Source organism: Lepidochelys kempii, chromosome 9 (assembly GCF_965140265.1).
Source record: "Lepidochelys kempii isolate rLepKem1 chromosome 9, rLepKem1.hap2, whole genome shotgun sequence".
Lineage (NCBI taxonomy): Eukaryota > Metazoa > Chordata > Testudines > Cheloniidae > Lepidochelys > Lepidochelys kempii.
The window spans coordinates 7,615,524-7,639,267 of NC_133264.1; the positions used below are offsets into that span (position 1 = coordinate 7,615,524).

At 44.5% G+C, this 23,744-nt stretch overlaps 1 protein-coding gene across 3 annotated transcripts in view; it reads right to left on the reverse strand.

The window, feature by feature from the left end:
- Positions 1 to 477: 477 nt before the first annotated feature.
- The window catches only part of CAPN10 (calpain 10), a 29,024-nt gene continuing 5,757 nt past the window's right edge, over positions 478 to 23,744 (reverse strand). The window contains exons 6-15 of one of the 3 annotated variants that reach the window (XM_073359163.1): positions 20,835 to 21,052; positions 20,302 to 20,443; positions 16,542 to 16,708; positions 13,385 to 13,668; positions 11,027 to 11,229; positions 9,087 to 9,139; positions 8,884 to 8,969; positions 8,062 to 8,261; positions 7,576 to 7,621; positions 478 to 1,341 (exon numbers count right to left, since the gene is read on the reverse strand). In XM_073359163.1, coding sequence (XP_073215264.1) covers positions 1,312 to 1,341; positions 7,576 to 7,621; positions 8,062 to 8,261; positions 8,884 to 8,969; positions 9,087 to 9,139; positions 11,027 to 11,229; positions 13,385 to 13,668; positions 16,542 to 16,708; positions 20,302 to 20,443; positions 20,835 to 21,052 — 1,429 coding nt within the window. In that variant the 3' untranslated portion in view covers positions 478 to 1,311. Of the gene's footprint in view, positions 1,342 to 7,575; positions 7,622 to 8,061; positions 8,262 to 8,883; positions 9,140 to 11,026; positions 11,230 to 13,384; positions 13,669 to 16,541; positions 16,709 to 20,301; positions 20,444 to 20,834; positions 21,053 to 23,744 lie in introns of those variants that run through there. The other 2 variants (XM_073359162.1, XM_073359164.1) reach the window with 2 other exon arrangements.

Consider the following 23,744-nt stretch of genomic DNA (forward strand, 5'->3'; position numbering starts at 1 on the left):
TGAGGGCACTGAGCAGTTGAGAACTGAAGAAATTAGATCAAATTACCACCATTTCTTAGGATCACCCCTAGATATAACACTATTCTATGAAAATTAAGGGTTAGGTGCACTTGGTACTACCATTTATTGCATCACCATCCCACTAATCTCAACCAAACGTATCGCGCTCTGTTGATTCCACTTCTGAAAAGGTTCCGTTTCCAAATCGGCTGCGTGCAGCCTAGTTTTCTTCAGTTTCTGAAGCTCAATAGGGAAAACCGTAAAAGATTCTGGAGTGAGTTTTGACGCTGAAAGTATCATTGTGCATGTGAAGCTGCTGTAAAGTCAATGTCAGAGGAGAACTGGGCCCTCTAGGTCTGCTTTTCAACTCCCACTTAACGGAAACCTGGGGATTGCAAAAAATTGCAAAGCTTGCCACAACACAACAAATAAAGCTTAAAGAAACACAAAGAGATTGAAACTATCAATGATATTAACAGAAGACCTTTTAAACTCTTTAACATCACCTTACATTTATTAAAGAAAATACAATATCTAAAAAACCCACACTTGAGTAAGAAATATTTTAACAGGAATTAAGAAAACAACATTCTGGTTACTAGTAAAAATACTGTCTTATATGGAGTTTCAAACCAACAGCTTTGCATAAGTTATTTCTTCCTTCCCTTCCAGGTGTTCACATGGTGCAAGACAAACTCGCCTACACTTATCTTTTCCAAAGTTACAGTTTCATGACAAATATTCATAGTAGCAGGGCCCATGATAAAGTGCTCAGTAATAAGACTGGCAGTGGTAGATCTAGATCTGGTCTATACCTGTTCCAGTGTACTTCGTTGGATCCTAGTCTTTCCTTCCTGGAAAAGGGACTCCAGTTTCTTTCCCCTACACTCCTCCTTTCCTCTGCTGGTCTCCTGAGGTTGTTCTGTAAACTTGGGTACTCTTCACCAAACGTTCTTTCATTATGTACACATAGGTCACATTTTTTTTTTCCTGTTTTAATGTTAAAACTACAGCTTGAGTTAAAACACGTGCACACACCCTTTGCCCATATTTTTGAAGAACTGAGGTATAGCATGAAGTTCATTTGTATGTTGCTGGTAGTAAAACATGGAGGGGAAGAATGCTCATCAGGATGCGAATGATCAAGGAGGTATCTTTTCAGAGAGGACGTCACCAGGCTGGAAGTCAGTCTGAATGGAAAACCACTGGGACCAGGGTATTTTCTGGTTAATTCATTTCAAATTGAAAATAGCCACAGGTCAGGCTTTTCCAGTCTCTCTACTGTTATGATGTTGACGCGAGAATTCCAAATTACCTTTTCATCACAGCTGTAAAGGAGACCTGCAAAAAAGAGGCTGAACTGAAGCTATTTCATAGGTTAAAACCTGTAGTTTTGTAACATGTTAACAGTCTCAGGGTGAAAAAGATTGGCAGATATGCCTTAGCTAGACAGAGAAAAGGAAAATTCAGGAATTAAGGCCATGTGTTGTTACACATTCTCTTCCTGTTAATTGATACACTTAAATAGTCTCAAGGAAGTGATGCAAATCCCGTAACTTCAGTAATTTGGAACTAGACTGGACAGAACCCTAGAAATATACAATACAGTATACCACTCGCACCCGCTCTACGTCTCTCTCTCAGTGCCATTATCCACTTGTCCCAGTGCCCGAGACACACAACTACCTGAATGAAAAGCAAGTAATGGGGCTGGGAGGAAAGGGGAAAGCACTGCATAGTCTCATGGTTCTAAGTGGACTCGTCACCACTCCTACGCAACCAAACAGCAGCTGTAATCAAAAGTGCTTTAATATTTGATTAACAGAGGGACTGCACCTTTTTCTTCGAGATATAGACCCAGCGCAGTCAGCCATGTTTCCATCTCCTTCAGGCTAAACTACTGCAGTGTACTGCACCTGGCATAGACCAGGAAGGGCACATAGAAGCGTTAGTTGTTTTAATACACAGCAGCCCACTTCTATGTAAGGCAGACTAACAAAACCACATCACCAAAGTAGTCCATGCTCTCCACCGGTTCCCCTTCAAAAACCTGAACTGCTTCTAGGTTATAGTCTTTATAACCTTCACCTAGCTAGGATTTCTTAAAAACTCAGAGATTATCTCTTTCTGTATCTTAGCTGGAATCAATGAGGAGATTGTGGCTGTCATCTCCAAACTGAAATTCTCAGGAGGTTTGAAGCACGGTATTCTCAGGGGAGTGCCACTGGCACTTTACCCTACTACTGGACAGCAGGGTAGGCCCAAGTCTGACTACCCTTAGGGAATAATGTAAAAATAATCTCACTAGATAGGCTGTTGTTACTGAGGGAGGGGCCTATCAACGTTTGCCCTAGAGACAGGCAAGAACCACATCTAAGAAAGAAATGAATAATGAACAAGGAATGGAAATAATGCTATTATTAATTAGGTGTTACAGCTCCTAGATTCTAAAGCAAGGCCACCATTAGAAATGTACATATATGTTTCTATCTCCAATTTCTGTGAAATAAAAGTCCAGGCTTAGTTTGTTGTGTGGTTTTGAGGACAAAGTATAATCACTGGTCAACATAACCTAGAGCAGGAAAATTAGTAAGCCAACTGATACCTGGTGTGGTGATGTGGTTGTTTTTTTATTTGCTTGTTTATTCTGTGTGTAATTGGCCTTTTTACCTCTGGGAGATTTTATCAGGTTGGTATTTGTCTTGCCTAATAAGTAAACAGTGTTATGAAGAACACCCTCTGATTTAAAATGCAAGTAAGATTTTATTTTAACACAGTCGCAAAAAATAATATTTTTGGATCTTTCCCCCCCTAAAATAAAAATATCTTAAGTGTCAGGAACTCAGAACTCATGCCCAATCCTGCAACCACATTGTGCGCATGTGTAGTGGAGAAAAAAAATAATCAGTCAAATGTTAAACATGTTGCATTAACTTGACCAAAACAGCTCACAGCCCAATGTGAATTATCATAATAGCATATTGTGTGTACAAGCAAACACAAACGTAGACCTACTAAGGCATACAGGGCAATCATCTCCAGGTTTTCCCCACTCTTTTTTTCCCATATGATTAGTATTAATTTCTAAATACTGCAGTAGTGCCTAAAGACCCCAATACAGATCAGAGCCCATTGGGTGAGGAAAAGGACTGAATATATAAATAAAATAAGAGTGATGGAGACACAAAAGGAGAGTACAGTTAAAAATATTATATATATACACACACACACATATATACATACACACTATTAATATAGCTAGGATTCACGATGTGACGGAGAGACTGCCGAGACTCATCAAGCCCTCGGATCACTACCCCTTCCTGCTTCTCCACATGGGCACCAATGATACTGCCAAGAATGACCTTGAGCAGATCACTGCAGACTACCTGGCTCTGGGAAGAAGGATAAAAGAGTTTGAGGCGCAAGTGGTCTTCTCGTCCATCCTCCCCGTGGAAGGAAAAGGCCTGGGTAGAGATCGTCGAATCGTGGAAGTCAACAAATGGCTACGCAGGTGGTGTCGGAGAGAAGGCTTTGGATTCTTTGACCATGGGATGGTGTTCCAAGAAGGAGTGCTAGGCAGAGATGGGCTCCACCTAACGAAGAGAGGGAAGAGCATCTTCACAAGCAGGCTGGCTAACCTAGTGAGGAGGCTTTAAACTAGGTTCACCGGGGAAGGAGACCAAAGCCCTCAGGTAAGTGGGGAAGTGGGATACCAGGAGGAAGCAGGAGCGCGTGAGAGGGCAGCGCTCCTGCCTCATACTGAGAAAGAGGGATGATCAGCAAGTTATCTCAAGTGCCTATACACAAATGCAAGAAGCCTGGGAAACAAGCAGGGAGAACTGGAAGTCCTGGCACAGTCAAGGAATTATGATGTGATTGGAATAACCGAGACTTGGTGGGATAACTCACATGACTGGAGTACTGTCATGGATGGATATAAACTGTTCAGGAAGGACAGGCAGGGCAGAAAAGGTGGGGGAGTTGCACTGTATGTAAGGGAGCAGTATGACTGCTCAGAGCTCAAGTATGAAACTGCAGAAAAACCTGAGCGTCTCTGGATTAAGTTTAGAAGTGTGAGCAACAAGGGTGATGTCATGTTGGGAGTCTACTATAGACCACCGGACCAGGGGGATGAAGTGGATGAGGCTTTCTTCCGGCAACTCACGGAAGTTACTAGATCGCATTGCCCTGGTTCTCATGGGAGACTTCAATCACCCTGATATCTGCTGGGAGAGCAATACAGGGGTGCACAGACAATCCAATGGAAAATGGAAAGAGAGCAATACAGGGGTGCACAGACAATCCAATGGACAATGGAAAGGGTAGGGGACAATTTCCTGGTTGCAAGTGCTGGAGGAACCAACTAAGGGCAGAGCTCTTCTTGACCTGCTGCTCACAAACCGGGAAGAATTAGTAGGGGAAGCTAAAGTGGATGGGAACCTGGGAGGCAGTGACCATGAGATGGTTGAGTTCAGGATCCTGACACAGAGAAGAAAGGAGAGCAGCAGAATACAGACCCTGGACTTCAGAAAAGCAGATTTTGACTCCCTCAGGGAACTGATGGGCAGGATCCCCTGGGAGAATAACATGAGAGGGAAAGGAGTCCAGGAGAGCTGGCTGTATTTTAAAGAATCTTTATTGAGGTTACAGGGACAAACCATCCCGATGTGTAGAAAGAATAGTAAATATAGTAGGCGACCAGCTTGGCTTAACAGTGAAATCCTTGCTGATCTTGAACACAAAAAAGAAGCTTACAAGAAGTGGAAGATTGGACAAATGACCAGGGAAGAGTATAAAAATATTGCTCGTGGATGCAGGAGCGAAATCAGGAAGGCCGGATCACACCTGGAGTTGCAGCTAGGAAGAGATGTTAAGAGTAACAAGAAGGGTTTCTTCAGGTATGTTAGCAACAAGAAGAAAGTCAAGGAAAGTGTGGACCCCTTGCTGAATGAGGGAGGTAACCTAGTGACAGAGGATGTGGAAAAAGCTAATGTACTCAATGCTTTTTTTGCCTCTGTCTTCACGAACAAGGTCAGCTCCCAGACTGCTGCACCGGGCAGCACAGCATGGGGAGGAGGTGACCAGCCCTCTGTGGAGAAAGAAGTGATTCGGGACTATTTAGAAAAGCTGGACCAGCACAAGTCCATGGGGCCGGATGCGTTGCATCCGAGAGTGCTAAAGGAGTTGGCGGATGTGATTGCAGAGCCATTGGCCATTATCTTTGAAAACTCATGGCGATCCGGGGAAGTTCCAGACGACTGGAAAAAGGCTAATGTAGTGCCCATCTTTAAAAAAGGGAAGGAGGAGGATCCTGGGAACTACAGGCCAGTCAGCCTCACCTCAGTCCCTGGAAAAATCATGGAGCAGGTCCTCAAGGAATCAATTCTGAAGCACTTAGAGGAAAGTGATCAGGAACAGTCAGCATGGATTCACCAAGGGCAAGTCATGCTTCACTAATCTAATTGCCTTCTGTGACAAGATAACTGGCTCTGTGGATGAGGGGAAAGCGGTGATCGTGTTGTTCCTTGTCTTTAGCAAAGCTTTTGACACGGTCTCCCACAGTATTCTTGTCAGCAAGTTAAAGAAGTATGGGCTGGATGAATGGACTATAAGGTGGACAGAAAGTTGGCTAGATTGTCGGGCTCAACGGGTAGTGATCAATGGCTCCGTGTCTAGTTGGCAGCCGGTATCAAGTGGAGTGCCCCAAGGGTCGGTCCTCGGGCCGGTTTTGTTCAATATCTTCATAAATGATCTGGAGGATGATGTGGATTGTACCCTCAGCAAGTTTGCAGATGACACTAAACTGGGAGGAGAGGTAGATATGCTGGAGGGTAGGGATAGGATACAGAGGGACCTAGACAAATTAGAGGATTGGGCCAAAAGAAATCTGATGAGGTTCAACAAGGACAAGTGCAGAGTCCTGCATTTAGGACAGAAGAACCCCATGCACCGCTACAGACTAGGGACCAAATGGCTCGGCAGCAGTTCTGCAGAAAAGGACCTAGGGGTTACAGTTGACGATAAGCTGGATATGAGTCAACAGTGTGCCCTTAAAGAAAAGGAGTACTTGTGGCACCTTAGAGACTAACCAATTTATTTGAGCATAAGCTTTCGTGAGCTACAGCTCACTTCATCGGATGCATACTGTGGAAACTGCAGAAGACATTATATACACAGAGACCATGAAACAATACCTCCTCCCACCCCACTCTCCTGTTGGTAATAGCTTATCTAAAGTGATCACTCTCCTTACAATGTGTATGATAATCAAGGTGGACCATTTCCAGCACAAATCTAGGTTTTCTCCCCCCCCCCCCTTTTTTTTTTCCAAAAACCACACACACAAACTCACTCTCCTGCTGGTAATAGCTTATCCAAAGTGACCACTCTTTCCACAGTATGCATCCGATGAAATGAGCTGTAGCTCACGAAAGCTTATGCTCAAATAAATTGGTTAGTCTCGAAGGTGCCGCAAGTACTCCTTTTCTTTTTGCGAATACAGACTAACACGGCTGTTACTCTGAAACCTGTCAGTGTGCCCTTGTTGCCAAGGCCAATGGCATTTTGGGATGTATACGTAGGGACATTGCCAGCAGACTGAGGGACGTGATCGTTCCCCTCTATTCAACATTGGTGAGGCCTCATCTGGAGTGTCCAGTTTTGGGCCCCACACTACAAAAAGGATGTGGAAAAATTGGAAAGAGTCCAGAGAAGGCCACCAAAAATGATTAGGGGTCTGGAGCACACGATTTATGAGGAGAGGCTGAGGGGACTGAGATTAATTAGTCTGCAGAAGAGAAGAATGAGGGGGGATTTGATAGCTGCTTTCAACTACCTGAAAGGGGGTTCCAAAGAGGATGGATCTAGACTGTTCTCAGTGGCACCAGATGACAGGACAAGGAGTAATGGTCTCAAGTTGCAGTGGGGGAGGTTTAGGTTGGATATTAGGAAAAACTTTTTCACTAGGAGGGTGGTGAAACACTGGAATGCGTTACCTAGGGAGGTGGTGGAATCTCCTTCCTTAGATATTTTTAAGGTCAGGCTTGACAAAGCCCTGGCTGGGATGATTTAGTTGGGGATTGGTCCTGCTTTGAGCAGGGGGTTGGACTAGATGACCTCCTGAGGTCCCTTCCAACCCTGATATTCTATGATTCTATGAATATTAATAACTTTTAAAATGCAAATATAAGTGTCAATTATTGCCATAAGCCCATCACAGCTATTAGTCCACCAGCTTCTCACAGGCTTTACAGCAGAGGTGGGTATTGAGGATGGATTTGAAGGAGTCAGTATGGCTTTATAGATCATTTCAGAGAGGGGATTCCCTGTGTCTGAGGCAGCATGAGAGAAGACAAAGAGTTATAGTATAATTGCTATTTTGCAGACTGGAAAAACGAAAAGAGAGGTTCACTGATGTGCCTAAGAACAAACAGTTAGCACGGAGTGGAATTAGAACTTTCAAATTCTTGTCTCCCAGTCCCTGGTACAAATCATTAGCTAATGCTTATGTGTTTGCCTCTGACTTCCAGTGTACATCAATCTCAGTGCCACTGAAATTCAAATGCCACCTACTTCTTGCAATATTTGTCCAAGGATCTCCTGGCTCTGAATGCATTTCCTATTTGAAAAGGAAAGAAAAAATTACTTCAGTGCAAAGCATAAATAGTTTCCTACTGTCTCATCTCCCAGGGAACTCTACCTGTCTCTCTCAAGACCTAACTTCCCTACTTCCTGCAGACCTTCGATCAGAGCCTCCCACAGGCCTAACCTACTTCCTGTAGTTCCTCTTTCTGAGGCCCAATTGTTCATCAGGTTAACATCTGATCCCATTAGTATCACCCCCTCAGATTGCGGGCTGGTAATTATGGCACAGATGGAGCCAGCCCTACTTCCCTTAAAGGGCCAGTCACCCCAGTTACCCTGTGGTAGTGGTACAAAGATGTTATAATAAATATGGAAACATTACTATTATAAATTATTGTGTAGTGTTGTCCTATGCTCTGTTACATGTGAATTTAGAAACAGTCTAAACCCAAACAGATACCTATATATTTTTACCTGTCTATTTTGTTGGTTATGACCACTGTGAAATTGCCTTCAGTATTAGGCAAGTACGTTGAAGGTACAATTACATAATTCCCTGCAGAGAGTCTGCACAGTTGGCTCACTTCCTGTGAGTAGCAATGAGGTACACAGCTAACCAGTGGCTCCAAGTGCAGAAAAGAACAACTCTGTGGTTTCCAACTGTCGTTAGGCACCTGAAGAGATTAAAATAATTTCAGATCTCACACCTTTAAAACAAATCAGAGTGGTCCACAAATAACCCACCCCTCCAAATACACGCCCTATTTCATAGAGTGATCACGGTTCGCTCACGGTCACTTATCAGTTGTCAGGGGGGAAAAAAAATTGTTAGGGGAGAAGGGCAGGAGAGAGTCAAGCCCAATTACCAAGCTTGGGTCTTAGTCACCAAGCATGCCCAACCATTTGCATCTGTGTAAAAATGAAAAAAAAATCCATGCATTTTAAAAAAAAGCGTATAATTTAACATAGAGTTACCTGGCTATAGTCTTAGTGTTAAATAAAACCCTTCAAACATTCAGAAAAATCTATAAGTACTGGCTGCTGCATGACTTCTAAACCGGAATATGACAAGGGTTCAGTGGAACCAGAAATTTGGTTGCTGTGCTATCCACTCATGCATTGTTATACCTACTGTACCTGTGAACTAATACAGCTCAAATGTCTACTTGTATTGGCCCAAATATAATCATTTATAGGGTGCATTTCCCTTCTCCAAGGTAAGAGGCACCTGAATAAGTGATGGATTTGTTTCATTTACAAGAATCAACTAATCTGACTGACTGGGGTAAATCATACCTGGAAGATATGAAACCCTATTGGACGACACTTGCTATCTTGACAGTGCTGGCGGAGGGTGACTTTCATGCTGCGCTCTTCTGTTCCTGCAGGGACGGAGAGGGGAAAGCAGGGATTGGTATGGAAGGAGTGGAAGTTCCTGCTACCTCCAGCACTTTGGCCGTTTTTCCAGCATCCCTGTAGCTGCACTGTCTCCCATTCACCTGGTGGGAGCTCTTCACAGAGGGCAGCATCAGTGGGTGGTGGTTTTATCTCACTATCAAATGTAAGAAAGAAAGGGAAAGTAGTGTACAAAAGGTGAAAGGTTTCCATGACTGTAATTCACCATCCTTAGTGCTCAGCTGTCAAAATATGGACAAATACCAATAATGAAATAAGTGTCAAGAAATGCAAACTCTTACCAGTCAAGCATTCCCATTAACTGTTAATTCAATGCCAATCATTGCCACATATAAGTATAATTAAATGCAAAACCTGAACATTTGTGGAACAGAGAAAATAAATAAAGTAAAATTTAAGATCTCTACAGCACCTTGAATCTGGCCACATTGCACAATGTAAATTTAAAGTATAAACACATTAAAATATGTATTTAAGACATAGCAATAGAAAATACAACATGCTGCATTAGTTTATTGATTAAATTTATCTTTTGAATTTCCTAACATTGATGCATTTGGTTTCTTAACCTTAATGTTCCATGAATTTACATTTTTGCATTTAATTTCCCTAGAGTCCCCCGCCCCCGCAAATAGGGCAAGGAGGAAAAGAAAGAAATATGAAAACAATGTAGCTCTCGGAGGCCTTCCCCACCGCCCACAAAGCTCCAGGAAACATCTACCCTGGATGAAGTGAGCACACCACAGACCTGTGCAACATCCAAAATGTACTGATGCCTGCAGTAATTGTGCAGCAGTAACATTCTTGTATAAAACACACCATACCTTGTATGAAGTATATTCTCCACAAGGTACACACCGCAAAGAATTACACCAGTTCACCTCTGAACAGTGTGCACTTCTTCCAGACACTGGGGCTCTCTTGGATCAAAAAAAGATTTAGGTGGCCACCCCCCAGGTCCCTTGAGGTACTATAGCAGGGGTGGGGAATCTTTTTTCTATCAGGGACCTCTGATCCACATTAAAAATCAGTCAGGGGCCACACACAGCTCTGGGGTGGGAGCAGAGGCTCAAGCAAGTGGTCGCGGCTCTAGCCCCGTGGGGGGTGGCACGAAGCTCGTGGCTTCCCCTAGGCTTTGGGATGGGGCCAGAAATGATTGGGTTGCGGGAGGGGGTGAGGGCTCTGGCTGGAGGGCTGAAGGGTTTGGGGTGCAGGAGGGGGCTCTGGGAGGGGCAAAGGGGTTTGAAGTACAGGAGCGGGCTCAGGGCTGCGGCAGGGGTTTAGGGCGTGGGCTCCGAGAGGGAGTTAGGGTGCGGGAGCAGGGCCTGACCTGGGGCAGAAGGTTGGCATGCAGGAGCGGGTTTGGGGTGTGGGCTCCAGTCGGGGAAGCGCTTACCTCAGGAGGCTCCTGGTTGGTGGCGCAGCAGGGCCAAGGCTGGCTCCTTGCCTACCCGGGCTCTGCACTGCTTCCGGAAGCAGCTGGCATGTCCGGCCCCTAGGCAGAGGGGCCAGGCGGCTCAGTGCAGTGCACGCGACCAGTGCCCATTGGCCACAGTTCCTGGCCAATGGGAGCTGCGGAGCCAGCATTGGGGGCAGGGGCAGCATGCAGAGCTGTCCTGATCGCCCCTCCACCTAGGGGCCACAAGGACATGCCGGCGATCCGGCGCTCATGGCTTCAGCCCAGTGGGGGCGGGGGGCGCCAAGGCTCGGGGCTTTCGGCCCATGGCACGGAGACTTGCCGCAGACCAGACGAAATGAAGCAGTGGGCTCGAGGTTACCCACCCCTGTACTACAGGAAGGACTTCAAGCATCTCCGAGACCCCATTCAAAAGAGCCAGAAGAGGTGCCCATTATACAGCCACACTAATTACCTGAACTCAAAAGATTTAGCACCTTCTTTACATGTACCTCTCCTAACCATAGTTCAGGTCACAGCAAGCCCTCGTAAAGGGCATAAGGCTTTACATAAACTGTCAACAGGGTTTTTGTGGGATTTGCTACTTCTCTTCCTTTTTGAACATACCTGAGGCAGATTCTTCCTGTTGAGAATACACGAAGCAGGAAGTCGCTCTCTGCATTCTTCAGAAAGGTGCTAGGGACAATAAGGTAATAACCAGGGGCAAGGTCACAGCGCAGATGTACTTCTCTGTCATAAGAATGACAAATGGTACCTACAACCGGAGGAGCAGAGAGGGTCTTTGGTAGGTTAAAGCGCCTCTTCTCCACCTAAAATAGACACATAATGTAGCATAGCATTGTAGGAAAGTTGACAAGATTATAGCAAAGTTAAATGGGGTCAAATATTCAGTCAACAAACCCCAAATCCATAGTACCACAAGTGTGTGCTTTGCCATCTGGCAGACCATGCAAGTATTATTTCCAAACCTGTCTCAAAGGGTCAGATTCAGGATCGCACTCATGAGGGTGAGCAATTCGGGGTGGGAAAATGAAAGCTGCTTCCCCTTTCTTGTGCTCTGGAGCAGTGCTGGACAGAATTTCACTGGGGACTGTAGTCCCTTCTCCCACATAGCTTCCCTGCGGAAGTTAATGCCAGTAAGTGGGCAAGAAAGGGTGAGATGAGTATAGGGAAATGGTCCACCATCTATCCATCAGCCAATGGAGCAGACCACACATATAGCACATTATACCATCTCAAAAGGTCACAGAACATTCCTCTGGCATATTTATCCTGGGAGTTCCCAGGAAGAATTCTGTCCCAGCTAGAATTGCTCTTGGGGGCATCAGTTACAAACCAGCCCCATGCAGAACCGAACCAGCATGCCTCAGGGCAGAATTTTGCCCAAAGGAAACACAAAATTCTGATACACTGTTGTGTTTTCATTCAGATTAGATTTACCCAGAAGCCAACATGGTCAGACTATAAACCATGGGAAGCTCTCATTTTTCATGCAAAGTTCAGTGGTGCTGAACATTGCTCATGTACAATAGCTACTTTTTCAAACAATCACTTTTTTGGAAATCTCATGTAGTCTCAGGGCAGGTTAAAGCTCAGCACCTACCAGACTCTGAGCACATTTTGTAAAAGTGAGCAACTGTTATCAAAAAAAGTGAAAACAATTTGTTTTAATTTGCTCTCTTCAAAACAAAAAAAAGGAACAGGCTGGAGCAAACCAGGCCCAGACTGAAAACCTGTCTACCACATTTCAGCTGAAATTAAACGTTTTCAGCGAAGGGCAAACATTTTAATTCTTTCACAATATTTTAGGTACAACAAGTGTAACAGAGATCTGTGGGGAATTAAAGGAGATTAGGAGAAAAATACTGTTCATATTTTGAGTTAAAGCGTTTGGCCTGAGCATCAGTAAAATAAGCCTTCATCCACTACTAATTATGTTCTTGTTTACGAAAGTAATTAAAAAGAAAAAAGTTGTTAGAAGATATTTTCATGGTGCAAATTAAACTTGGAGGTGAAATTATATTAATGAACCCAGGGGCACTGATCACTGTGCAACGACAAGCATAAACACACATTTCTGAAGTTTTTGAACACCTCGATGATAGCTTGAGTACGCAAAAATAGAGTTGCACAAAATTGTAGCTACAAATGAGTAGAATTATTTTCAGTTGCACTAGGCATTTCTGAAATTAGTTTTTTTCCTATGCACATTGTGTTGTATTCTGGGTACACACATTATTAGACAGAGTTTAACAAACTAGAAAGAACCCAAAGAAAAGCAACAAAAACAAGTAGGGTGGTAAAAGGACTGACTTATGAGAAAAGATTAACAGAGATTTTAAAAGATTAATACATATATAAGAGGTGATAATTAAGGGAGGGACATAACAGTATACAAACATGTGAAGGGTGTAGACACCAAAGCGAGAGAAGAACTTCTTAGGATAGTACAAGGGGGTTGAACTAAGAGAAAGGAGTTAACATTAAGAAAGGGAAAAATTATCAGGCAAATCTTTCTAATACTGCAATGTAACTGACTGTGTGAACAGTCTCCAAAGAGAAGTAGCGGAAGCTTCATTGCTTAGAATGTTTAAAAATAAACTCAATAAAGCCCTGGTATATGTACTATAGGCAACGATCCTTCAATGACCCTGTGAGATGGGAAGTCTCATCTAAAAGGTCTTTTACACCCCTGACTTCCATGAACAATGGACTCATGGCATTGCAGTAACAAATGAACAGTTTCCACGGTAAACATCTGATGAAGTGAGCTGTAGCTCACGAAAGCTCATGCTCAAATAAATTGGTTAGTCTCTAAGGTGCCACAAGTACTCCTTTTCTTTTTGCGAATACAGACTAACACGGCTGTTCCTCTGAAATGAATGACTATGTCAGATGCTCCTGTTTTTCTGGAAACTTTTCTTCTTGGCCCAACTAGAAGTTTGAAAAGTTACCCCCAATTACCTTCCAGACGTGCAGTCCCACAGCCTGGTAATTCTGCCCTTGAATGCCTTCAGTCAGAGATGGACCTTTCTCTGCTAAGTGGGTCAGATTCTGAGTTCTTCCAGCCCAATCAGCACAGTACTTCCTGGGTTTCTGCAGAAGAGCAATGCACACCTCACTCTGCTCACATATCCTCAGCCAGAACTTGGGGTTCATAGGGAAGCTGTTGTTGTTACGGCAACCACCTGCAGACTGGCCTTTCACCCAGGATCCACAGAGATTCCGAGTATGACTCAGCACTTTCTCTAAGGAAAAAAACAGGTACCACACATCAGCAATTGGAAACAATTCATTTTTGTGGCTCAAGAGTCTCCAGACTGAAAGCAGTCCTGTGGCAAGGCCACTTTCTGTGAGCTAATGTTCACGGCCAAGATATCCCAAGAGGTATAAAATCCAAGTCAGAGTGGGAAGCTGAAGAACTTTATCCTTAAAGATCATATGCAGACTATTTCTACAAGTCTGAAACCTCAAATTTGTCTCCCAGTTGGAAGAGAACATTACAGGGCTCCCCAGTAAAACTGTCTTCAGGAAACGACTAACTCCCACACCAAGGGGGCAAACATAGCAAACAATTCTTTAGTCTGGGGGGAAAAAAAAAAAAAAAAAAGGTTTAAAAACTCCTGTGAAATCTCCTTCTTTCCTCCCAGCAGCAACAGTCACAGGAAAGGCCTACAGCAGGGATTGGCAACCTCTGGCATATGGCCCATCAGGGAAAGCCACTGGTGGGCTGGGACAGTTTGTTCACTTGCAGCATCCGCAGGTTTGGCCAATCGCAACTCCCACTGGCTGCGGTTCGCCATTCTAGGCCAATGGGGGCTGCGGGAAGTGGCGGCCAGCACATCCCTTGGCCCACACCGCTTCCAACAGCCCCCATTTGGCCTAGAACGGTGAACTGCAGCCAGTGGGAGCTGCGACAGGCCGAACCTGCGAACGCTGCAGGTGAACAAACCGTCCTGGCCCACCAGCGGCTTTCCCTGATGGGCCGCGTGCCAAAGGTTGCCGATCCTGGGCCTACAGGTTGGGAAGGAAGAGAGTAAAATACTGGTATTTCTGCTTTTAAATATTTTGTGTCTGATACTGCAGCAAACGAGGACCATAAAATAACCTACATAGAGATCATCTCATCTGCAGACGTGGGCTGATAAGAACTTTACAGCAAGCGTAGGTCAGAATTCCAATTCTCCATAGATCATCTTGAGGTGGGATGAAGGAGTAACTGCGACACCTACACCTCTGGGGGTGTGGAGGAGCAGGAGGAGGAGAACTTGCAACACTAATGTAGCAAACAATCTGTATTCCACAAAGCACCTACTTCACATTTAAGCACGATTTAATACTTTGGTGAATAGGAATTTACTTACAAATATGTTTACATGTTTTGCCAAATCAAAGCCAAAATGCCTCCTACTGGTCTCTCTGGAATAAGCACAGAATCATAGAAATGAAGGGCGGAAGAGACCTTAAGGAGTCATCAAGTCCAGCCTCCTACACTGAGGCAGGATTAAGTATATCTGGCTCCATTCCCCAGGTTTCTGTTCCTCTGGTGCTGTTCAGATGACCCAATTCAGAACCAGATTCTCCCCATGTGTGCCAGGGAAGGTGAGAGTTTGAAGATGGCATGAGCAACTTATCTCCCCAGGCCTCAGCTACTGCACTGTTCTCCAGACAACCTAGCTTGACAGCTTACACTTCTGTTTTACCCCTTCGCTGCCTGCAAGCTGGACTCCAGCTATCACTCCCAAACCTCCTGATGTCTGGGCTGCATGGAGTATGCACTGAAACTATAAGGGCTAGAAACATTTTTTTAAATGATGAGATTTCAGAGCATAATTCTATAGCAGGCAGGTTAGCTCTGCAGCAATCTCCACAGCCTCAAAGTACATGAGTCCCTAAGCTTTGCATAAGCATTTTCACTTACAACTCTTAAAATTATTGGCAAATAAGGAAGAGGATTTTTCCAGTAAATCAGAGAAATGTAGAAAAAGAGAAAAGTTAATAAGAAGTTTAATTTAATTACCCAGTAGACACCAGTTCTGTTCTCCAACCTCTCCCAGAGTACGCATTCAGGGCATACTCAATAAAATTTGGAAAACGTTTTGGAAACCACAAAGGTCTAGTGTAGAGGGGGACAAACTACGGCCTGCGGGCCACATCCGGCCTGCAGTACACTTCCCTGTAGCCCCCGAGCTCCTGCCAGGGAGTGGGGTCAGGACGGGATGGCTCCTCTGCAAGCCTAACTCCCCCGCAGCATGGTGAGCGGGATGGAGGCTAGCCCTTGACCCCTCCCCTTCTACTCCCCTGGCTCCCTCCCTTGCAGTCACACTTACCTGGGCAGCGTGGCTGCAGCTCCGGCCGGGCAGCCCGGCTATAGCGCCGCCAGACCTGGTGCTCCAGGGCGGCACGGTCGGGGGGGGGGGGGGGAGGCGAGGAGCAGGGAGGGTTGCAGGGATCAAGGGGCCTGGGCCCGCTGCTGGGGACAGGGGCAGAGCAAGCCAGGGCCCCCCTCCACCTCCAGCATGCTTGGCCCCTGTCCCCAGCAGCCAAGCCCAGACAGGGAGCGAGCCCTGCTCGACTGCCAGGGAGAGCAGCCAAACAAGCAGGGGAAACACACAGGGAAAAGGACTGAGCCCCCCTTTCCCCCACTCCACAGGTAACGTGGGGCAGGGAGAGCAGGGAGGGTTGGATAGGGGCGGGGGTCCTGGGGGTGGTCAGGCGGTGGGGAGCAGTGGGGATTGGATAGGGTACGGGCATCTGGGGGGGGAGGGTGGTCAGGGGGCAGAGAGCAGGGGTGTTTGGATAGGATGCAGGAGTCCCAGGGGGCAGTCAGGGGTGGGGAGCAGGGGGGGGGGGGTCGGATGAGGGTGGGAGTTCTCGGGGGCTGGAATGGGGGCAGAGGCCAGGCCACACCTCACTGTTTGGGGAGGCATAGCCTCCCCCAGCCTTCCCTACCCTGCCATCCATACAAGTTCTGTACCCGATGTGGCCCTAGGGCCAAAAAGTTTGCCCACCCCTGATCTAGTGCTAAACAAGTCTAATTTTGGCCCTTTTTAATTCAAATCAGACTTTCCCATTAAACTAATTTGACTTGTTACCAATAGTCCCTTTGTCCACATTGTACCTGTATAGAGGCTCTGAAGCTGTCCCTCTTCAGTGACTGGAAACCCAATGGTAATCTCATCAAACTCCTTGAAAAACTCCTCCTCCTCAACCCAGAATTCTCCTTCCTGGATCTGGGAAAGCAATTCTGAAGCAACTATTGGATCCAATTGGCTCCACCCTTGACCACTGCAAATAAATGCACAAAAGTCAATGTCTAAGCTCTTTGCTCACACTCCCAATAGAGTTCTACAAAAATCTTCTACAAAAATTGCTTCGTGAGGGAAAAAAAGGTATTTTTTCATTTTACTATTGTGTTCATCCATGCAACATTTCGTCTAGTTATTAATCAATTGGGACTGGAAAGAGAAATTATAGATAGGCAATCTCCTTGCAGGAAGACCTAGAAACCAGCTACACCAGAGAGTAAGGGATTATGGAACATACTCCCAGGTAAAACAAATAGTTTATTTGCAATGAATACTGAACAATGTGCAAAGTATTTGTACCTTTTTTTATCGTTTAAAAAAAAAGCAGGTGTTAGAATTTGTGCATGATGGAAAGAGGAAGTGAAAAACACAACTCCAAACACACGAAAGTGGTTAAACAAATAAAATTAAATATGGCTGTTTTGGAAGGTTTTTCTGGTGCCACTTACTGAACCCCTTACATCAGCGACACACCATTTCCATAGAGCAGTAGGGCAAGACCTTTTTAGCATGTTGGCTTCAAAGTTACTGCAAGTTGAAGATGTGAGCCACAACTAATTATTTAGGGTCCTACTAGTTGCTGGGCACCTTCAACTCCCATTAATTTTACTGAGACTGAAAAACATTCTGCACTTCACAGAACAGGGTACTACAGCTTTAAGTTCTTTGAGGCAAGGAGTGTGTGTCTTCCTTTATGTTTTATGCGGTGTCCAGCACAACACTAATTTTTAAATTAGCCTGTCTTTTTCTCTATGCAGTGTTGCTGTAGCTGTGTTGGTCCCAGGATATTAGAGACAAGGTGGGTGAGGAAATATCTTCTACTCGACCAACTTCTGTTGGGGGGAGAGAAACTTTTGAGCTTACATAGAGCTCTTCTTCAGGTCTGGGAAATGTACTCAGACTACCATCTTTAAATACAAGGTAGAACGAGATGGAACAGATTGTTTAGCATAAATAGTTCATACATATTTCAAGGGACCACTCAAGTGAAGTGGCCCGATAACATACCTTTCCTGTCACAAAAAAAAGAAAAAGAATCTGGGGGCAGGGAGGTAAGTGGATTACAGGTAACAACGATTTAGGTCAGTGGTTTTCAACCTATGGTCTGCGGACTATGTCTAAGGGGTCTACAAAAGGTGACTATGAAAATAAAGGTTTCAGAGTAGCAGCCGTGTTAGTCTGTATTCGCAAAAAGAAAAGGAGGACTTGTGGCACCTTAGAGACTAACAAATTTATTTGAGCATAAGCTTTCGTGAGCTACAGGTCAAATAAATTTGTTAGTCTCTAAGGTGCCACAAGTCCTCCTTTTCTTTTTATGAAAATAAAATTTCAGATCCAGAAAAGGCATTTTGTTTTTCTGATCAATCAAAAGTATGTAAATATCCCCACCTACAGATCAAAACCTGGAAGTGTTCTCATTACCATATAAGTCCACTGTCTAGCACCCTTTCTCATGCTGTGTCAAATGCCATGCTGAGCATGTTCAACATGTATGGTTGAATTCTGTTCAGTCAGTTTTCTGTCTTCTAAGAGGTCTATGGGAGGGGTCCACAGACCACAGGTTGACTTTCCAAAGGAATCATAGAATCATAGAATCATAGAATATCAGGGTTGGAAGGGACCCCAGAAGGTCATCTAGTCCAACCCCCTGCTCAAAGCAGGACCAATTCCCAGTTAAATCATCCCAGCCAGGGCTTTGTCAAGCCTGACCTTAAAAACCTCTAAGGAAGGAGATTCTACCACCTCCCTAGGTAACGCATTCCAGTGTTTCACCACCCTCTTAGTGAAAAAGTTTTTCCTAATATCCAATCTAAACCTCCCCCACTGCAACTTGAGACCATTACTCCTCGTTCTGTCATCTGCTACCATTGAGAACAGTCTAGAGCCATCCTCTTTGGAACCCCCTTTCAGGTAGTTGAAAGCAGCTATCAAATCCCCCCTCATTCTTCTCTTCTGCAGGCTAAACAATCCCAGCTCCCTCAGCCTCTCCTCATAACTCATGTGTTCCAGTCCCCTAATCATTTTTGTTGCCCTTCGCTGGACTCTCTCCAATTTATCCACATCCTTCTTGAAGTGTGGGGCCCAAAACTGGACACAGTACTCCAGATGAGGCCTCACCAATGTCGAACAGAGGGGAACGATCACGTCCCTCGATCTGCTCGCTATGCCCCTACTTATACATCCCAAAATGCCATTGGCCTTCTTGGCAACAAGGGCACACTGCTGACTCATATCCAGCTTCTCGTCCACTGTCACTCCTAGGTCCTTTTCCGCAGAACTGCTGCCTAGCCATTCGGTCCCTAGTCTGTAGCTGTGCACTGGGTTCTTCCGTCCTAAGTGCAGGACCCTGCACTTATCCTTATTGAACCTCATCAGATTTCTTTTGGCCCAATCCTCCAATTTGTCTAGGTCCTTCTGTATCCTATCCCTCCCCTCCAGCGTATCTACCACTCCTCCCAGTTTAGTATCATCCGCAAATTTGCTGAGAGTGCAATCCACACCATCCTCCAGATCATTTATGAAGATATTGAACAAAACCGGCCCCAGGACCGACCCCTGGGGCACTCCACTTGATACTGGCTGCCAACTAGACATGGAGCCATTGATCACTACCCGTTGAGCCCGACAATCTAGCCAGCTTTCTACCCACCTTATAGTGCATTCATCCAGCCCATACTTCCTTAACTTGCTGACAAGAATACTGTGGGAGACCGTGTCAAAAGCTTTGCTAAAGTCAAGAAACAATACATCCACTGCTTTCCCTTCATCCACAGAACCAGTAATCTCATCATAGAAGGCGATTAGATTAGTCAGGCATGACCTTCCCTTGGTGAATCCATGCTGGCTGTTCCTGATCACTTTCCTCTCATGCAAGTGCTTCAGGATTGATTCTTTGAGGACCTGCTCCATGATTTTTCCAGGGACTGAGGTGAGGCTGACTGGCCTGTAGTTCCCAGGATCCTCCTTTTTCCCTTTTTTAAAGATTGGCACTACATTAGCCTTTTTCCAGTCATCTGGGACTTCCCCCGTTCGCCACGAGTTTTCAAAGATAATGGCCAATGGCTCTGCAATCACAGCCGCCAGTTCCTTTAGCACTCTCGGATGCAACTCGTCCTGCCCCATGGACTTGTGCACGTCCAGCTTTTCTAAATAGTCCCTAACCACCTCTATCTCCACAGAGGGCTGGCCATCTCTTCCCCATTTTGTGGCTTATTACAACATTATTATTATTATTATTATTTATGGCTTATTACAACAATCTGTAACCCAATTAAATCCCCACCCCCAAAAAACATATTTCCTATCAATGTATCATGTATTTGGAAATCAGGATTGCCAGACCCAAAACCCCAAAAAATCAAGACCACAAGAACCATAATGTTGTATGCTGAACTCATAAAAAGGTTCTAAGAAATAAGGCTACCGTACTCTGCAACTCTCCTCTGTTGTAGCCTATTAGGAATACTACTCTGTAATATACACACACATTTTGTGCTCACACACAGTAAATATCTTCATCTTTATGGTAGTACCTTAAAAAGAGAGTATTCTAAATGAAAACAAGCCACTTACCCTTCCCTCCAGCGTCCTTTCCAACACCTCCTCCCCCAAGGATTTCGTATCCGTAGCAAGATGATTTCGTTGCCCGAGACTCTGGAGAGATGAAGCATATCTGAGACAATAAAGGCATGAAATTCTCCCAGTTCACTGGCACCTGTACAGGAAAGATAACCATCGTTAGGAGGTAGAAAACTACCCAGCATTCTTTTTCAAGGCAAGAGGAAGTAAACTCGCTATCCCCTGTGAAGAAGATTCACTTTGTACTGAAGAAAGTTGCTACAAGTCAACTGCTCTGCCTGTGAACACAACGGATGAACATGCAACCCACCCTGTACGCAGAGACAAATAACTGCCTGGTTTATACATCTATGATTAGAAGAGTGAAGAGAAATGCTGATCACCAGAATCCCTAGAAACATGCTAGTTAGCTTTGAGTATCCATAGACCAGTGGTGCTGAAGCACTACTTTCCCTTACTTTTTCCCTTTTATGGGAAGAAAAAGACACACCTGCCATATTTAAGAATCTCTGGAATGCTCATATTACCTTGCCTGGAGCTGAGGACTGAGCAACTTATCACACATTGTTCCTTCAGGTTCATCAGTCTCCTAAATACCATCTTCTCCAAAACTTTACCAGTCCTCTCTCTTTCCATGCTTCTTCCAGGGTCTTTTAGGATCCATCTCTCAGCTAGACCTCCAGTCAAGTCAACTAAAGCATCTGCCACCTGCCCTGCCCACAACTGCTCATAAGACCCATGCACCCTATAAAAACAAAAAAGAAACAGTGGCACATATTTCAAACTTAAATGAACATCATTTTGGCTTTATTTTAATCACACATATGTCCCCATTGGGAGCCTGATGTTAGTATGACATAAAAGGTGCCACTGCAGCGATGAAATATTTAGGCCATCAGACACCTCACGTATTCAGCAAAGTATCTAGGTGACAGCTGGGGCCTCTGCTGCGATTCTGTGACGTACCAGAGGACCTTGTCCAGATGGTGACAGGTTTGTATGACACTTTCATGACAAGTGGACACACTTCGGTGTAACAGAGTGTTTTGAGGTGAAGGTTGGGCTCCACCAGGGATCAGTGCTTAAACTATTAGTATTCAAAACTGTGATGGACTTCATAAGTAAGAAAATCCAAATAGGTGATGGTCCAAAGTTGATGTATGGAGACCATATTGCACCCATGGCCGATAGTGCAGAAGATTTGGTCCAGGCAATTGATACCTGGAACAGGAAACTAACAAATTATGGCCCCAAAATGACTAAAGAAAAGACTGAAGTCATGTGGGTAATTCACCCGGGACCAAAATAGATGAATATTAACATTGAGGGCCAGCAACTAAATCAGGTTTCTGCATTCAAGTACTTTGGTGGCTGGTTAGCAGCAAACAAAGTAGTCAACAGTGAACTGCGCGCGAGACAAAACTGGCAAAGATAGGTGGTGTGATTTATGACTACTTAAGAGACAACTATACCAAACTTTGGTAAGATCAGCTCTTCTCTACAGATCAGAGAAATGGGTGACGGAAGAGAAGCATTTGAGAAGACCTGAAGCCATTGAAATGAGATGTTTGAGGGCAGTGAAAGAGCTGACATTGCTGGAACACACGTGGAATGATGACATCAGGAGTGAGACTAAGGTCTGTGGTATCAGACAGAAGCTGCAGGAGAGGAAGCTGAGACGGTATGGGCATGTTTGAAGGATGGATAAGGGAGTCCAAACTAGTCACATTGAAATAAGGTGCTATTGGGCTGTTCGGAATACAATCCTGTCCTGATAGTGCTTATCACCTCCAGAGAAAGGGAAGTGCCTAGAAAATGTAAAAGGAAACTTAGTTTGATAGCATCCTGTCTGGCAAGAACTCACTTATCAATAGATGGGATGTGAAATCCTCACTTCTGTATTGTTTTGTCATTATAGTTCCCACTTTGCTATTGTTTGTCTGTATAATCTCTGTCTGGTTCTGTGATTGTTTCTGTCTGCTGTATAATTAATTTTGCTGGGTGTAAACTAATTAAGGTGGTGGGATATAATTGGTTACATAATCATGTTACAATATGTTAGGATTAGTTAGTTAAATTTCAGGAAAATGATCGGTTAAGATATAGCTAAGCAGAACACAAGTTTTACTATATAGTCTGCAGTCAATCAGGAAGTGAGTGAGTGTTTGGGGCGGAAATGGGAACAGGGAATGGGGGTAGGGAAATTGGAATCATGTTTGGCTAAGGGCAGGAATGGGAACAGGGACACAGGTGTAAGGCTCTGTGGTGTCAGAGCTGGGAAGGAGGACACTAAGGAAGGAAACTGAAATCATGCTTGCTGGAAGTTCACTCCAATAAACATGAAATTGTTTGCAACTTTGGACTATGGGTATTGTTGCTCTCTGTTCACGCGAGAAGGACCAGGGAAGTAAGTGGGTGAAGGAATAAGCTCCCTAACAGGAGACATTTGGGACTAGAGTTCACAGGCTGAGAACAAGAGGATGGCCGAGAAAACAGCCAATAGACGGTGTACGGGAGGACGAAGTAGATATGGAGTGAGCGTTGGACCAGCAAACCTGGAAACACTGATAGGCTACCTGACTCCAACTAGATGGGAAAAGGGAAAGAAAAATAAGATATCACACTGCCTTATGGAAAGCTTGATACAATCCTTTCCTGTACAGAAACTGCTCACTGCTTGTCATTTGCATCTCATCTTTAAACTTTCATCACCCTTCATGAAGCACAATATAGCTAGTAATGTTTAAAAAATAACATTTCTAACATACCTCCCCTTAATATATTCTTTGTTTGCTAAACACAGTCAAACTAGTTTTTTCTCCCAGCTGTTTCATTTTGTGGGGTCAGGGACGTTGTGTTATTATTTGCGGTAACTACAAAGCAGAGTGAATGAACACACTGAAAGAATACTAAGCCAGATTCATAAAATTTCTGTAAGAAATGGTCAAAATAACATTTGCCTGGCAAACCCACAGTAAGAAGAAAAGGTTAATGTGCCAAAGGTGCCTTGACAGAAACATGTACCTTAACTTCAGCATATCTACTGCTAGCTGAGTAACTTCACCTTAAAAGGTGTTTGTCCTCTGCTGGGGGCTAAACAAACCCTTCTCTAAGATCTTGTAACTGTTTGGTGTCCTTCTTATCCAAAGCATTTGGTCTCTGAACTGCTTTGTCAGTCTACACTGTATACTGGGCTGAGGTCGTATTTTGCTGCTTATTTTATAAAACAATGGCCCCACTGCCAGATATAAAACAAAACAACAACAATAATAATATTCCAGGGTCCATAACTCCTGATAAAACCAGCAAATGAGTGGCAAGGGATGGTTAGACAGAAGTATGCAGGAAAGAAATATTCAGGGCCTGAGCCTCAACTAACATAAGCTGGTGTAGCTTCATTATTTCAGTGGAGCATCATAGATTTTCAATAGCTGAAG